The following is a 17,817-nucleotide window of genomic DNA, read 5'->3' as shown; positions in this document are numbered from 1 at the left end:
AAACTCGGGACTGAAAACGAGGCACCTGCACAATAATCCAGTAACCGCTAGGAGGCGTTGTCGACTATTGATATAAATATTCATTGAGACCTGCGAAGTGTGAGCCACGGATATCGAACCCCTACAAGGGATAACTACAGGGAATTTTTCAATTGGCCGTGGGAGACGAAATTTGAAACTATGAGAAATAGTCAAAAATACTCGAGAAGTTTCAGGCCCGATTTTTATTTAAAAAAATGCCGTATCGTATTGGATTTGCGATAAATGAATAACTTGCGATATATCGAACCTATGGAATACTAGGACGTTACCGAAATAAGCAGTCTTATTCCTTAGTAAGAGAGTAGGTATTTTAAATATTAACTTACCAAAGTGAGTTTCATGATGAAGATGGTTTAACTACGATCGAGTGATGTGTGATTGCTTCAACTGATGTCGAGCTTTATATATTGTATTGGAACTATACATTAAATATTAGACAAATATTTTATTTACATTATAACTGTTAATTAAAAATATGCACTGGCATAAATCAACAGACTATAATGTCATAGAATAATATATTAATTTACATTCGCTAATAAAACATCTGTGTATACTTTCTTTTAGGGTTCTCAGAGGAGTAAACTTGTAATTTTTGAGAGGAAGAGGCACTTTGTCGAAGGGATAAAACAGTGAGGTAAATACATAGTCACGTACTTATAAGTGCCAAAGATACACCTGCACGTGGAAATGATGCGAGTACCCCATCGACCTTAGATAGCTACGCTAAAGAGAGACAAACTTTGATCATAGACTTAACATGTCCAATACCGATTATATTACTTGTACCGTCTGCTACGTACTGTATTTTCGTTATGTGAGTAGTTTTTTCATGCGGCTCTGCCCACGTGATCTTGGCATACATGACATACTGCTACGAGTCAAAACGCCTCTGGAAATTCTTGCGCAATGAATTCTGGAAGAATTTGCTAGTCGAAACGCAGCTTTATAAAAATAGCCAAGTTACCATTATAGGAAATTAGATTTTCCTGCAATGAGTTTTATATTATGTTATTAAATTGTTTCTATTTAGGGGGAAATTTTTCTATTTTCACGTACAATAATTAATATTGCTTATTCGTGAGTCATCAAGACTTCATAGAAAGTAAATACCATAAGATGATTTTTCTTATGTTTATGGTTTTAGTGTCTGAAAAATTATTTGTTAGCACAGCTTGGAAGTTTTGTTTATTTATGGTAAATATTTATTATTTGGTAAATATATTCAATAAATAAATAGAAAACATGAAAGCGATCACATAAAGTACTTTTCGGTCACGACATAGTACATTGCACCTGATTTTTATTTTGTACCTACAGTATTCCAAATAGTAATAGAGTATATTATGGTAGCCCACAGATTATCATTCCGCCTTGGTCAAACCAGTGGTGTAGGGAACCAAGGGTCAGTTACAAAGAGTCCGCCGATATAGCATCTGTAATACGTTAATCCGATGCAAGGATCCAGGCGGGCGGAAAATTTCGGAAGCCAAAATGCTTAGTTAGATTTCACAGGATAGTGGCCTAAAAAACCGGTCACTGGTCAGTCACGGACCCCCTGCCCTCCGGAGTGTCGCCTAGTCCTACGGTAGTTATGCCCCAGGGTCTAACCAATTGTCATAATTTGAATCCCAAATCAGTTATGGTCACTTACCTACCGCGTTCGAAATTAAGAGGATGAATATAAACAAAGAAAAAAAAACACATGTAAAAAATAAACATTCTATTCATCATGCAACAATAAATAATACAGTCATACAAACGGAATGATTAACATAAATTCATAGATGGCGTTAAAATGGAATTCATTATAATTTAATTAACAATAAATTAACCACTTTCAGAGTAAATGATATCTAAATGTGATGTTATTGCTCTTTGTCGACGGTCAGCACAATCACACCTCAATTGTTTCTGAATATATCGTTTAATGGACTCTATATTGGAGGAACAAAAGATATATCGTTCGTTCAATATGGCGTCAAACATGAGCAGGCAAACTATTAGGGCACAGTTTAGGGTAATATATTTTCGCGCCCACGTTAAAGTTTACACCACCATGAGAGTTAGGAATTATAGAAAGCATAAATAAGCAAGATACAGTCTTATGAGGGTTTATCTAATATTTTTCTATATAAAATCTCAATGGTATAAAACTGGTATGTTGTAAAACCAACACTTCAACTTGCTCCACATTCTGGAATAAAATTACAGAGATAGCTTCCACTTACGGGTCCTATGAACTTTAATATGCATGTGGATCTTTTGTAACACAAACGTTGTTTATACAAGACGTAAATAATTATCAAATGTAGTCAATAAATCTTTATCATATTAAATGAGAAGCAAAGATTGTAATCCTTTGCCAATTATTAAAACTTTTTATGAGTCCAAGTTTTGTTATAGAGATTTACAGCTATGGTTGGTCGCTTTCGTATTCTGCAACATCTTCTGGGCAATAGTTTCATTCTGGATTATCGGGTTGTTGGAATTTTTCATGTAGAGCTCCTGTAACAAAAGTATACGTAGTATTACTTACCGTCGATTTCCCTAACCGACCCCGTCCCTTTTTTCGATCGCCAAAATGAACCAATCAGAACAAAGGATTTTTGATGTACCGTTAAATGACTTATATGATTGGTTTATTCACGGGATCAGATCGAAGATTAAAATTAGGATCGATTATAGGAATCGGCTGTAAATGGAATTCACAATATTATGTAATCTCAATGATATAAACGAAGGGACAAAAGGATTTTTATTTATTTAAATAAACGACTAGTAGCTATAGTATTGAACTACACCGGAGGTAGAATATATTTTATGACTGTTCTGATAGCGACCATCGCATTAAAATCCGCGGCGCAATAGTGGCCCACGTAAGTGTGTCGCGTTCCGAGATCAGCCTGTGAATATCCAATTTCAACAGGCCGCCATAATTGTGTCGACTGTCGATAGGTAAACAATAATCATCTGTCACTTTGCCATGTCCGCTGCGCTCGTGACACAATGGGTGTTAAGTCTTGTAAAGACCAGTTAATACTGCCATGTTCTTCATTAACTGGAACAGTGCTCCTAGAATATTTCTTGGGGACAGAACAAGAGAGTGCGGTGGTACTTACCACCATTACAAATGCCCTTAGTACAAAATGATCTTACTAAAATCATCGGCATCTGGACATTTCCTCATATGTTCTATGATGAGTAACTTGAGCATGGCCTTCTCAGCTAACAGTTTTTCGTTTTCCTCCTTTAACTGCTGGTTCTCTTGCGCCTGCTGAATCCAAGCGTCTTTTAATCGCGCCCTGCGGATGTAACAATATCAGACATGAATACTAATCTGAAGAAACATTCATTAATTCAGAAATAGTAAAGAATTATGATTGCCTGCATTTGGCAGAATCCACTACCACTGCGGTTTCACAACCACAAAAAAAACACCATTCTAGGCAAAACTAAGCTTCGAAGCCTACGAGTCTTCGTGAGCGACGATACCCTAGTTGGATGTGGACCGGATTGCCGAGACGAATGTCCGCAGTTTCAAATCCCAAGGACATAGAACTCTGACTTTTGCAAAATGATGTGTCTAATCTTTGTGAATTATCACTTGCTGTAACAGTAAAGTTAAGTAAGTAAGTTAAGTTATGGTGTTTGAAAGGGACGATAGCATGACAATGCAATATTATAATCGATAATGAAAAGCTACAGCAAGTAAGAAAGTTTGTATATTTGGGTTGTGTTTTCACAAATTATGGTGGATATAATAGTGATATCGATACACGAGTGAGTGCAGGGAATCGGGTGAATGGACCGTTGCACACCTTTATGCGTAGCCGCTAGGTGTCCAAAAAGATATGACTGGCTGTCTATAGAGGAGTGTTATTGCCCACTCTGGTGTATGGTAGTGAAAGTTGGGAATATGTGTGGAGTGACAGAGTATGTAGTTACTAAAATTAAGAATGGGTATGCTTACCTTACCTTAGCATACCCTAGGTTTGGGCATTTGGAGAGGATGGATGATAGGAGACTGATAAAGAGGGTTTATAAGGCGAATGTGGATGGAAGAACCGGCAGGGGTCGACCGCACCGAAACTTCGAATGTTAGATATCTGACATTCTTAGTAAAGGCCAGGTCAAAAGTACCCGGAACTGACGGAAATGCATGAAAAGATTGGTGAAGGTGGAGGAAGCGCGAGAAGTATGACAGAATCGTGCAAAGAGGCAATCCATAGTCTCTGTCCATCCCTACGGAATAGAGGCGGGATACTGAGTATGTATATTAAGCTTCGGACGAAACAAATAATTTATACCTATATCTCCTCGAAGCAGCACATTTACTCTCCATGTCACTAAACTTCTTATTCTTGTTAAAATTATCATCAACACCATTATCACTACACCTATCTGCAGACCCAATACTCTCCTTCCCTTTCTCACTCACTAAATGTCTTCTCTTCACTGGCCTTTTTGTCACTTTCGTAGTTTTCAATGGGGCTATGGGTATTTTAGGCACTACTGGAGTGGGGGGACTCACTAATGTAACAGGGATCAATGTCCCAGTGGTTATCGGAACTATATTTGAGACCACAGGCACTGAGCTAACATTATTGTTCACTAAACACACTTTCTGCATCACAGGCTTGTCTTTCTCTTTTAAAACTTCTTTTAATTTCTCCTTTGCGTTATTCCTCCTTTCATTCTCTTCAACTGAGCGCATTCTGACCTGTCTTCCATTGGGCAATTTAATTATAACTTCATAATTATCATTCTTATCCTCATCTGCTTTCTTAGATTCATTGCACAAATCGTTCGTCAGGCTATCCACTACATATTCTATTGATTTTTGACTCATAATCGGTGGTATATCTGGCAACTGTAATTTACTTGTATCTGTCAGTAAAACATCTTTAGAAATATTGTTTTTGACTATTGTATCCTCATATATTAATGTTTGTATGGAGTTCTTCTGCATGTGTTCTGTCTTGGTTTCTGTCTGGACTTTAGTGGCACTGTTGTATGATATGCAGTCTTTCCTGACTCCATCTTTGAGTATTTCGTCTTTGGGGTCGTCGTGTTTCTCCACCACCCTGCTGATAGTTGTTACTTCATTTGTCAGTTTGGATATTGTTGTTGTCTCAAACTCTTTTATCACCCCTGATTCATCACTGGATGATCTGTGGATTTGAAATACTTTGATTAACATTTTGAAATAATGTAAGTCTAATTTGATTATGTTTTTTAATCATCACTATTTATATATTAATACATGAAGAAAAAACTTTGCATCCCTTTTTAAGCCATTGCACGCACGGAAGATTGTGAGATTTTGTATAATTAAAATTCAATAACAAAGGAGTACAATAAAATAAAATGTATATATCATATGTGTTACAAGTATATTAAATTGTCATGAAGTTTTAAGTAGTCAAATCACTGGTTATGATGAGGAATCATTGTTATTCTCTTTCTTTCCTTATTATATTTTTTAAAATAATCATATAGCAAAGTTATCTTGAAATTACATGTAAAATACCAGATTATGAAATTTCCATTTTAACTGCTAAGGAAATACTGGAATAGGGTACCAATTTCCATGGAATTATAGCCGTTCAGACCACCTTTGATCATATCTTCCAATATGCTACTTATAAAATAATATCACAACTTAGTGCTCTTCACGAGCAGGAGCAGTCTCACCTACTAATTGTGATATTCCGCTGGTTGTTAGTGGTGCTGTACAGGGTGGTATCTCCGGCATCAAGCAGCGGAAACATCTGGGGTGTGTGCAACTCATCAGTTGTTGATGTTGTGGTTATCGTATTCTCCAAAGACAGTAGATTGTGTCTGAAAGTATGTAAAGAAAACATGCAATTCCAACAAAAAAAAGTGCTATCATAACTATAACATTTTCAGGTTGAATTTCAAATAGTATGTTCTATTGGAAGGAATATGTTAAGTTATTGGGGGTTTTAGGAAATTAACTAATTTTATTGTTAAGGCAAATTCAACTATTTGCTATATATTTAACCAGTGAGAACAAGTAACTTACTTTGCCTCCATGGCCCTCTTGAAGCCCTCCTCAAACGGGTTGACATTCTGCAGGTCTTGGAACAGCCCCACTTCCTCACAGTTCCTAATAAACCTGGTTGGTGTTGGGGTTTGGTCCGCTGAAGTCATTACAATATTGTTTATATTTAGTCAAGAAGACTGCAAAGTTTTGGTAACTAATATATTACAAATTTACAATAAATAACATTTTGATTACATGGATGATATCTGTACCCTATCTATTTTTTGTAATAGTTTTATCTGTTAAGATATCTTACATATTCATTATTCTGAGTCATGTTTTTTGTATTCAGTTTTATTTAGAATAACTTTGGAACTATAATAATAATCCTAAAAATATCTTAACAGAGACCGCTGAGTCACATTTATTTATTTAACATTTACACTATATGAGTTTATGTTAACATTGTGCCCTTAGATAATTTAGACTGGTAAATCATTTAAGTTAGTGCCAAAATTTGTCCAAATTTTCACCCAAAATCTCAGCTTGACTTTCTAATTTATTAGTCATTTTGTAGTTTACTGCGAGCATGTGTGTGGGAGTGTATTGATGATTGATAGTCTGAAGAATTATCTTACAACTAGCTTTTGCTTGCGGCTCCGCCCGCGTTATAAAGTTTTTCGGGCTAAACTTTTCCGTTATAAAAGTCACGCTATATATTTTCCCGGGAGCCTATGTTCTTCCCAGGGTCTCAAACTGTCTCCATACCAAATTTCATCTTATTACGTTGGGTAGTTTTTGAGGATGCAGTGGGGGACTTTGTTTTATAATAAACTAGCGACCCGCCCCGGCTTCGCACGGGTGCAATGCTGATAATAAATACACTACAGAAAAACTGTGAATGTTGTATATAAAAACATAGCGGCCCGCTCTGGCTTCGCACGGGTATAACATAACAAAATAACAGTATTTCTCCACTATTTAATGGTTTTAAAGATTTAAGCACACATAGGGACAGAGAAAGCGACTTTGTTTTATACTATGTAGTGATTTTGTAGAACATTTTAAGAGGAACAATCCCGTCATACATCATTGTTGCACAACTTTAACCGTTTACGCAGCACACGCAACAGAAGCTCTCAAAATTAATATTTTCCCCGTTTTTGCAAAATGTTTCATTACTGGTCTGCTCCTATTGGTCATATGGTGATGATATATAGCCTATAGCATTCCACCTGAACAAAGGACTATTCAACACAAAAAAAAAAATCGGTTCAAACCAGTAGTTCCTAAGATTAGCCATTACTGCTCCGCTCCTATTGGGTATATCGTGATGATATCAAACAAAGGGCTATCCAACACGAAAAGAATTTTTCAGTTTGACCCAGTAGTTTCTGAGATTAGCGTGTTCAAACAAACAAACTCTTCAGCTTTATATAATAGTATAGATAGTAGAAGTAGTGTGTGTAAAATTAAAATTATGCTTTATTAATTCTAATTTTGTACAAAACTTACACATTTTTATTTGGTAGGTAGGGATTGAGTAACTCATTGTAGTGTTAAAAATTTACGCTGTATATATAACACCATAATAGGTAACCAGTACAGCACTAAAATGGTGTTATACACATAAAGTAGGTATTGAAAAATTGGCTTCAATACACCTCCTTAATGTAAACAAAAACAATAATTTACCGACAAAAACAGCTTTTTGCTCCAATCCGAGCTGCAGCACCATGTCGTGCTTCTTGGTGTGGACGTGCAGGTGGTCCTCATTCGTGAACGTCATGCCACAGTCCGGGATCGTGCAGGCGAACGGCTTCTCCGGCTCCACCATCGTACACCAAACACTATAACTCAATGAGTATTCACTGTATCTGTAGAACAAATTACTCTTGCAGCCGTGTTATTGATGTTATCATCATTGTTTTTCTTAAAATGTTTGTAATATAGTTTTTTGATAAAGATTCCCTTTTGAGGAAATGGTAAATGTAGGAAATGAATATAAGAATGTGTAAATATTTTGTGTGACAAAGAGATCGTTATTCACTTTGCCGTATGGTAAGATAAAGACCGCACAATCCATGCTAAACATCAACAGCAGAGACCAATAATCAACAGATTCTTTGTGTGACACATGTTTGACGTAAAATGACAATCTTTGACAGTGACAAAGATTTTCTTTTACAAAGAAGTAACAAAGAAATTCTAATTCAGAAGGTTTTGCTTGATGCACATAAAACCTCAGAATAATCATAACACATAGTGATAATATATCTGTGAATGCAGTTTTGTTACGCACTCGCAGTTTCAACTACTTATAGTAAATACTTATTTGTCAAAACTTCTGTTATTATAAATAAGTACCTACACAAATGAAAGTACGTTCAAATCCTATAGAGACTAACCTATTCTATCCTTAAAATGGCATATTTAAGTAATTAAAAAGTTATTCAGGTAACAAACTTTAATGAAATAATTAACAAAACAAAAGTAATAAAATTAAATAACACAATACAAATGACTATTGGTATATGACGATTATATTTTGTTTAAAATAATACATTTCACAGAAGGTAATTATTTTCTATAATATCATTTGCATCATAAATTTAATAAATTAATGTGTAGGTCTATATCTAGTATTGCGTTTTTGGTCAAATTTATTGGATACATTTTCTTACATATAATTTTTCACTTAACCCGTCGTTAGCTGACGGCGTATTATAGCAAAAGTATAAAAAATGTGTTCAATTACATATAGCAAGCGAAGAATTATTCAGCATTGTCTTATTCAGTAACAAAATAGATAGAATTTATATATTTATGACAGATTCAAGTGTAATTTGGGATTATATGTAGCCAGATTTTTGACATTGTTTGAAAAGTAGGAAGTGTACTTTTCAGGAGAATAGCCGTTAATCTTCAGTTGGTGAGGTTGATACGGTCCCGATTCTTTGATGAGCCCCCTTTTCAAAAAGGGGATATATTGTGGACCTCTTCTTGCGGGGTGATTCTTGCATTTGTTGCGTGGGATAGGGATCTACGTATCGGCGGCCGCTAATATCGCTGCCATCCGCTGTCGGGAAGATCGTTGGCTAGATTAATGAAACATAAATGGTTTAAGCTATCGTTGTTTATGATTAGAGAACTATAATAACCTTAGATGTGATAGAAAAAGTACTAAGGAGTGACAGTGAGCGTTACAAATAAGTGAATACGACGTGGAACATCACTGTTACCATAATTTTTTTTTTTTTTTGGAATAACTAAGATTATGTTATTATACCCGAATTATGCCGTGACTATCTCCAATATTCTATTTTAGCTAATTCTTCCAATTGGTAATTTCATCTGAATTTTATAAGTTATAAGTTATTCAGCTATCTGTAATAGGCTTATGATGAAAAATACCATAATCCATTGATAACACATAATAACTTTTGATCTAGGTTTCAGTGGACCATGGTACCTGGTTCTGCTTGCCTGCTCCTCGGTTGTTGAAGATGCCTGGTGCTGGTTGCCCTTGGGGCTCTCCGCCGACGGTGTTCTGCTGGATAGCTCCCATGCCCACTATCGCTGGGTTCGGCTCGTTCTGCTGACCTTTCCATGGTCTAGAGAATAAAGACGTGGATACATTAATCAGTATCATACATTCTTCCTTCTACACACTATTGCCTATATTAAGTAAATCTTGACAAAATATCACTCAAGCTGATAATACCTTGCAATTTAAATAGATCCACACCTGGTACATACTGATTGCTCTTGAAATACGATTCGTAGGACGGTATGAAGTTTTCAAGCATATTGACGCCAATCAATAAACAGGTTTTTGGGTAGGTAACCCATAAATAATCCACCAGAACTTCAAAGATGGTATATACCTACTTGTTTACATAATAATATATCTTACTTGTCAGGGAACAGTTCTCCGGGCTGGCCTCTGGTTTGGACGATCCTCTCGCCGTTTATTTCAACAACACACCGAAGCCTGGCGCAGCAAGTAGGGAATTCTGGAAATAATAACAAATAATAAACAACTAAGCTCTTGATAAGTGATAGATGGTTAAGAAAAAACGTTACGTAGGCGTCTGATCATAAATTACCTCCGTCGCCCATGCACAAAGTAGATATAAGAATCGAAAGTCCGTTTCCACGGAAGGAAGAAGAGGACGGGAAATGGGTGACATAATGTATAATGGAATAAGTTATTCTTACCAACGTTTTCATCTTCTATGTACTCGTGGCACTCTAGGGCGTTTTCTGGTATTTTAGGTTTTCGACATCTGGGAAGAAAACATGCACGAATGTTATAAAAACTATCTAGTCTTGGTACTATTGAATAATTTTACACTGTACAGTCATATAACGAAGGTAATTGATATATGACAAGATTTACGATAGTAAGAGGAACAAATTTATACTTATTAGCGGTTGGTAAACATTAACTATATTGATAAAGCATTTAAATAATATTACTTACCCAACAGCGGCTATAAAATATTTTCCATCGCGAATTTCACACCGATATCTGTGGCAAGTGTAGTGATCAGACCATTCTTGCCACGGCTGGTAGCCCTTCCTTGAATATTTGTCGACGCATGCTTGATCTTAAAATGATAATCACATACATATCAATCACCTTATTCTTCTTCTATATGAATAATTGTGACTATTTTTATATAAGCAAACAAACCCTCAAGCTTACTCCCTAACATAAACAGTATACAAAACATCGTAGTTTATGTGAAGCTAAACTAGATGGAGAGGATTTTACTTGGGGGCTTAAACAAGATGTTCAGTAGGGATGTTAATATAAAATACTTACAACTAACGTCTTCTGCAGATATTGCCGGCAGGACCAAATAAACCAGGAACAACAGTCCACACAGGTGCATTTTGATCAGCACGTTTTCTATTAGAAAACAACAACCAAAAGTCTACTAAATATGTTGGAATTTCTTATTATCTACAAATCTACTGCTTCTCCATCAAATGGTAACTTATAACTAAATTGGTTTCTGTCGAAACGCAGTAGAAATACTGTCCTCGTATTCGGCTGTAGGCAAAACAAAAAATATTTGCAGTGACAAAGTATTCATAATATTTATGAAATCTTTTCCGTGTTACCGTTTGCGAATAGCTGTCTGTGGGAAGGTTTTGTTCCTCATTTAAGTGTTGTGTTATTTTAAGATAGCGTCCATATTGAATTTATTTGTTGTTATTGATTACGTGCCAAAAGTTTTTAACTACCCTTATCTTGGTAATTTGACACATCTTTGCATAGATCGTTTTGTTTATTTGTTTTTACAATGAGCAAAAGTAAGTAATTATTTGCTTAGACACAAATATGCGTCCTAATTATTTAATATATCTTACCCATTTTGAAGAAAAAATATCGCATATATCGGTCCTTCGTCAAATCCACATCACATAATGAGTAAAAGGCACACAATGAGAAGCAAGTTGCATTTGCTTTGTTTTTTACAGGTTTTCCTAGTATTCGGGCGTTGTTGATTTATTAATCAATCCGTGTTATTAACTCATATTACTTATTGTCGTGAATTCTGATAAATGATTGATTGCAGTGTTTTATTGCTTTGTATACCTATGTTGAGGGAGATTTCCGCAAGCTCTCCTTCCCTTAGCAATTTTTTATTCTTTGCAATTCTCTCTCTGATTTGATCTTTGGGTCGTATCATATAATATTGGGATTTTTTTTAGTATTAGCCCGGACTCTAGAATTTGTGTCCAATAGGGCAATAGGCTCGCCCCTTATCATATCATGGGTCGGAATATTACACGGCGGAAAGTGGGTTCATCAGTTGCGTCACAAATCAAATCAAATAATTTTTTGGTCTTCCTACTCCCTCGAGGATAAAAGGTGTGAGGTTGTATATGTATCTATTAGTGAAATATGTGTACACTAGTTTTATATTTATCCACTCCTAAGATAAAATGCTTTGAATGATTTTAAAAATATTGCGTGAAACTAAACGTTAACATTCCGTCAAATAACAAACCAGACCCGTTTAACTCGGCGTAAAAAAGTAACACAATAGCGATGAGCAGCTATCTCACTTTTCACGATTTTTCCATACATTTAATGAATCGTTCCTTAAATGTCTCTTTCTACACAACGTCCTTTATTAGTGTGTGTATTATAGTATAAGCTGTCATTCGATCGCAAATAAGCGTCTCTAATCTCGGATTCTGAAACGACGCGTAGCGCCATTTTTATTGTGGTTAACCTTTAACCGCTGCTTTGAAATTGAATTTTCCGTCGCAATTCGCTATTTTGATTTGAAGGCGGTTTTCATTTATTTATTATCTAATTATAGTGCTTTATTGTGTGTGAATGTTTTTGTAAACAGTATATTATAAAAGCAATCATTTAGTGTTTACCAGTTTAAACGTGTAATTGTTTTTTTCGTATAGTTTGATTTATTTGATAATATAATGGTTTATAAGTGCTCTGTTCCCGGGTGCAGTACTCGAGGCCGAGGTATTAAATATTATAGTGTGCCGTTCACAAATAAAAAAAGGTGGGAAGAGTGGTTAAGTTTATGTCCATTCCTACAAAATTATCCTCCTACTCAACGCGAAAACATTCGTTTTGTCATAAACATTTTATTCCCGAACATATAAAACAGAATCTAAGATTAACACCTAATGCGATTCCTTTAGTAAACTTAGGAAATACAGATAAATATAAAGTTACAAACCGAGATTTGATATTAGAAATTGAACCCACTAGTAGCATTACTGAACCCTTTATTTTAAAGTAGTTAACCCTTCTGAACTTAATCGACCCACTATAGAGCAAAATTGTTCTATCATACAAGAACATCAAAGTTCTGAGCTGTCTAGCACGGTATCAATTCATGCTTCATTGAATGAAGCAAATAGTAGTACTCCAAAACTCAATTTACTCCCAATATACCTCACAATACGCAATACCCAATATGTATAACCCCTTCCACATCAACCACCATTGCTGTGTGTAATGAGCACAAATTAAAAGTCACAGCCTAGTTAAACGTAGATTAACTAATCGTATTAGATTAAATCCCAATGAATGTACCCCTCGTAAACGAATTTTACGCTCTTCAATTCACATTTTAAAGAATAAATTACGTCTCTTGCAATCAAGGTATAAAAGTTAAAGACTAGATTTGACCTTCATGCACCAAAAACAAAGGTGTTCTTGAAAAAATATAACATTTTGAGTACATATGGGAAATTATTAGTAGATTCACAATTACGTTTGACTGGTAATTCATTAAAAGGTCGCCGTTACACAGACTCAGAAAATGTTTTTGCTTTATCATTATATAAGTTAAGCCCTAAGTGCTATAGATTTTACGAAAACATTTAGCATTACCATGTAAATCCCAATTAATTCTCTACTCAGCAATATTCCTTTGAGGCCTGGTATTAATGACTTTATATTTCAACATTTGGCAGATGCTGCCTTGGATAAACCCGCAATAGACAGGCAATGCACATTAATGTTTGATGAAATGTCCATTAAAAAACACTTAAATTTTAATTTCTTTACTGGGGTCATTGAAGGTTTTGAAGATATAGGTTCTGGCAAACGCACAAACAATGTGGCTGATAAAGCTTTAGTTTTTATGTTACAGGGTTTGTTTTCTCCTTGGAAAATTCCAATTGCATTTTATTTTGCTCGAGATGGGGTTAAAACATTTGTTTTAAAAAATATTATTAAAGAAATAGTATTAGCAGTTTTTAAATCTGGATTCATAGTAAGAGCTACAATCAGTGACCAAGGTTCTGCCAATGTTGCTGCTATTAAGTCATTAATATCAGATTCTAATGCTGAACTCCTACGTAGTAACAAATATACCAATGACATCTGTTATAAAATCGGCCCAAACCAACTGTACCATATCTATGATGTACCTCATTTATTGAAATGTTTTCGCAATAATTTTCAGAAAAAAAACCTACTCATTGGCAACCAAAGGGCAAAGTGGGAGTATATTGAGAGACTTTATAAAGTGGATGGTTTTGGTGGCAGAGCAAGAAGCACCAAACTTACTGAGAAGCACATAAATCCAACTTCATATGACAAAATGAAGGTAAATAAATATACATTGTTCTATCACAGTTCTGTTTACAAGTCTTGACTGATTGATAAAAGATTGAAATCCTCCCCTTATTTAAGCATGATTATTGTACTTTGATAATTGCTCCTAATATACTTTTCAATATTGACATTATTAAAAATTACCCTTATACAAACTCTAATTGGCCTAACTGGCATCATATTTATTGTGCTGCTTCAAATAATAATGCATCAACTGTAGGCATAGGAGTTTGTCACCTACAAATTAATATTATAAAAAACCTCCTGGACTGGATTTATTTTGTCGACAGCTGCCATAACAGTTGATAACAGGTCAAATAATGCCATATGAATAGAACTGTGCTTATGAAAACCTTTTAGATCAGCACAGAATAATTTATGTTTTTCGAAATATGAGTAATGAGCACAGTTAGTCTGTAAATTACTTTCCCAATAACTTTTGAAAATTACGAATTTTTGCTATAACCATAAAAAACATTATAGACCTATAATTCTTCATATTACTTTTTGGAATATAATATATTCATTATCCATAAATGTTATGTTGCTTTCAATAATATTAACAAAAATTCTTCATATTACTTTTGTATAATAATATATTCATTATTCATAAATGTTATGTTGTTTTCAATAATATTAACAAAATAATAAATAAATTCATCTATGCATTGTCTGTGAGATTTGTATATGTGATTATTTTTTATGTTCGTTATTGACTCTTGATACTTGTAGTATGAATTTGTTAATTATTTGCCATGCAGCTTTAAACTTATTTTTGGAGTTATTTATGAAATTATTATTTTGGGCTTTTTGAGTTATCTTTATGATTTTTCTATAAAGTGTAGAGTATTTTTAAACAATCAGTCTATTTTTCAATTCGGTTTAAATCTATATTCCCATAATGTCATGTCGTGTGCCAAATATGATACATCTACCTTATATCACCGCCTTATTTTTTACTTAAAAATCCATCCTGTTCTTTTAACCATGACATAATAAATAAAACTTTATGTATATTCATCATACAGAATCATGTAAAAAAATATATATTATTTATAGATTTAAAGAACACTTATAATGAGATGCATGCATTTATCACTTAAAGCAACAATATTAGTTAGTCTTTGTTACTCTTCGCGATATATATAACTTAAGGTTATAGCTTAAGGTCCATTTTTCATACATTTTGTTTAATACGACGAAATTTTAAAGGCCGAAATATCCATGCATATTAATTATTTTACGTTTTTCTTTCAACTGCGAGAACTAATCACTAACTAGACGTGAATTTAAATTCTTTACTTGTCAATACTTGTTTAGTTACCCAGATTAAAGGTGAAACAAAATGTATGAAAAATGGACCTTAAGCTATAACCTTAAGTAAATTATTAAAAGTATCACTGTCTTTCACATTGTTCGACAATTTATTAGACAGCTGTGCACCAGGGTCGTAGCTTAGCGGGGGGTGAGTGGTGGTGGGCTACCTTAAAATACTAATGCAATACCTTAATAATCAACTATAACAAACTAAACATTTTCCATTTCTTATAACGAAGCCTAACAAACTAGATGCTTTTTTTAATTATATATTCCATATGTGGAATCCTCTAATGAATGAGTCCTCTAAATTGCTCAGTAACAATTTGACATCGTCGGGAGAATTAATGGACTTCAGGATCTTTAGGTCATCAGCAAACATGAAAGGTGTGGAATGATGCAAGCAATTGATAATGTCATTTATGAACATATTAAAAATAACAGTCCCAAATGGGAGCCCTGTGGGCACCCCAGAAGCAATATGATGGAAATTGGAACTAAAACCATTAAGAACCACATGGTAAGTGCGACCAGTAAGATAAGATTGAAACCATTCATACATGTGCCAAGAGTACCCATACCCGGATAACTTCTGCAGCAAGAGTTCGTGAAAAACGTTGTCAAAAGCCTTACTGAAATTTGTATATATTACATCAGTTTGCATGTTATTGTCTAAGACTCTGAAAGCAACTCAGTAAAAGAGACCAAATTAGTGCTTGTTGAGCGAAATTTAACAAAACCATGTTGGTGTTCAGTTAAAAATGGTTTGAAGTAAGCTTCCAGATATGGAAATACTACAAATTCAAACAATTTTGCCATAGTAAAAAAATAGAAATCGGTCGATAGTTGGACATTAATGTGTTATTGCCCGACTTGTGTATCGGCACCACTCTAGCTACCTTCCATTTCTTTGGAAAAATTCCGGTTTTCAGTGATTTTTATAGATTTTACAAAGTGGACTAGTCAGATTTCTTGTTCATGCAACAATAAAATTTGGTGGAATATTGTCTGGGCCAGAACCTTTGCTTATATCAAGAGTCTTAAGTTTACGTGAAACTTCATTAAGTGTGATGTGCAACGACGTAAAACTACGAGTCCAAGTCCGAGGAGTAACTCGCACAGCTATCCATGAAATGATAAGAAAAATTCGGGTTAGCATCGACATTCGACTCCATTAGTATCTTTCGTACACTGATGCAAAGTGCGAAGCAAACATATTACATATTTCAACTTCTTTGGAACTAACTTGATTACCATCGGACATCGAAGCTGGGAGAAAGCAAGATCCTCTTCTTTTGGCCTTGATGAATGACCAAAAATGATTATAAAAATTTTAAATATTATCTTCTATACTTTCAAGATAATGTATTATAACATTTATTTAATAAGGATCTGCAACTCTCTCTGAGTAATTTAAATTCTATTCCATTTAACGGGTTCTTAAAAAATTTATAGCATTGCCGAAACTTATTTTTTCTCAACATACATATGAGGTTGCGATTAAACCCAACCGGATACTTATTACTTCTTAGTTTAAATTTAGGTACATAAAGTTGGATAGTCTCATGTAAAATACCGTAGAATTTAGTGAGCATATCATTGACGCCGTTGTGACCAAGTACCTTTTCCCAATCTACATTATCGAGATGTTTCCCAATAGCATCGTAATCGCCTTTCGTATTCTCGCATCGTATCTATGGGCGCAAATTTATATTTAGTGATTATATTATTATGAAAAGTCTAGAATATTAAAGAATGATATTTAAATAAGTATTTACAACCGCAATTTGTTATTTATTAAGTTTCAGAATAAATTAGAAACTGTATTGACTATTTGAGTGTTTGGAAAATAATGGATATTTATTTATATCATTATTTAATTGTTTATGTAATCTAAACGTCTAAAGTAAATTCAATTAGAATTGTTAATATTATCCTGATTTCTATATCATTGTTTTAATATAAGTAAAAATATTCACACCTTGTTAATAGCGGCATCTGTTAGAAAATAATGTAAAATAATAGTTTGCTTACTTAAAAGTTATTTATGTAAAGTAATATTATATCTAATTATGTAAAATTCATTATAATATTAATTTTGAATATTCAGCTATAACCTACGATTTATTGTACAGTAATTTTAATTATTTTTCTAAAAAGGAAGTTGCAGTTAAATTCATATGACTCAGATTGGATTATATAAAGCCTGGTCATTTTAAATTCACTTCACTTGTGTTCCAAGATCAAGAGAGAATAAACCAACCAATATTAAGTTTGTGTTTTCATTATAATGGACTCCGAACACGTGGATACTGGCTTATCTCCGACATAT

General features: G+C 34.2%; 1 protein-coding gene, 1 long non-coding RNA gene and 1 pseudogene across 3 annotated transcripts; 1 reads left to right on the top strand and 2 right to left on the bottom strand.

The window, feature by feature from the left end:
* Positions 1-1,750: 1,750 nt before the first annotated feature.
* On the bottom strand, positions 1,751-8,217 carry LOC115453723. Of its 2 annotated transcripts, none has more exons than XM_030182441.2 (6): positions 7,748-8,217; positions 6,092-6,209; positions 5,740-5,886; positions 4,353-5,216; positions 3,165-3,347; positions 1,751-2,550 (listed from the first exon to the last, which is right to left on the bottom strand). In XM_030182441.2, the coding sequence occupies exons 1-5, from the start codon at positions 7,887-7,889 to the stop codon at positions 3,182-3,184; spliced, it is 1,437 nt and encodes a 478-aa protein (XP_030038301.1). In that variant the 5' UTR covers positions 7,890-8,217; the 3' UTR covers positions 1,751-2,550; positions 3,165-3,181. The 2 variants fall into 2 exon arrangements, with proteins under 2 accessions (XP_030038301.1, XP_030038300.1); XM_030182440.2 differs by having other exon boundaries at positions 3,202-3,347; positions 7,748-8,215.
* Positions 8,218-8,601: 384 nt separating this feature from the next.
* On the bottom strand, positions 8,602-11,780 carry LOC119188337 (annotated as a pseudogene).
* A 1,652-nt stretch (positions 11,781-13,432) lies between these two features.
* LOC119189654 lies at positions 13,433-16,005 on the top strand. The gene is made up of 2 exons (XR_005112521.1): positions 13,433-14,160; positions 15,844-16,005. It is a non-coding gene; the product is annotated as an uncharacterized LOC119189654 (long non-coding RNA).
* The last annotated feature ends 1,812 nt before the right edge of the window (positions 16,006-17,817 follow it).

The sequence above is a fragment of the Manduca sexta genome, chromosome 18, assembly GCF_014839805.1.
Source record: "Manduca sexta isolate Smith_Timp_Sample1 chromosome 18, JHU_Msex_v1.0, whole genome shotgun sequence".
Taxonomy (NCBI): Eukaryota; Metazoa; Arthropoda; class Insecta; order Lepidoptera; family Sphingidae; genus Manduca; species Manduca sexta.
This window is presented reverse-complemented; position numbering and strand designations above follow the sequence as displayed.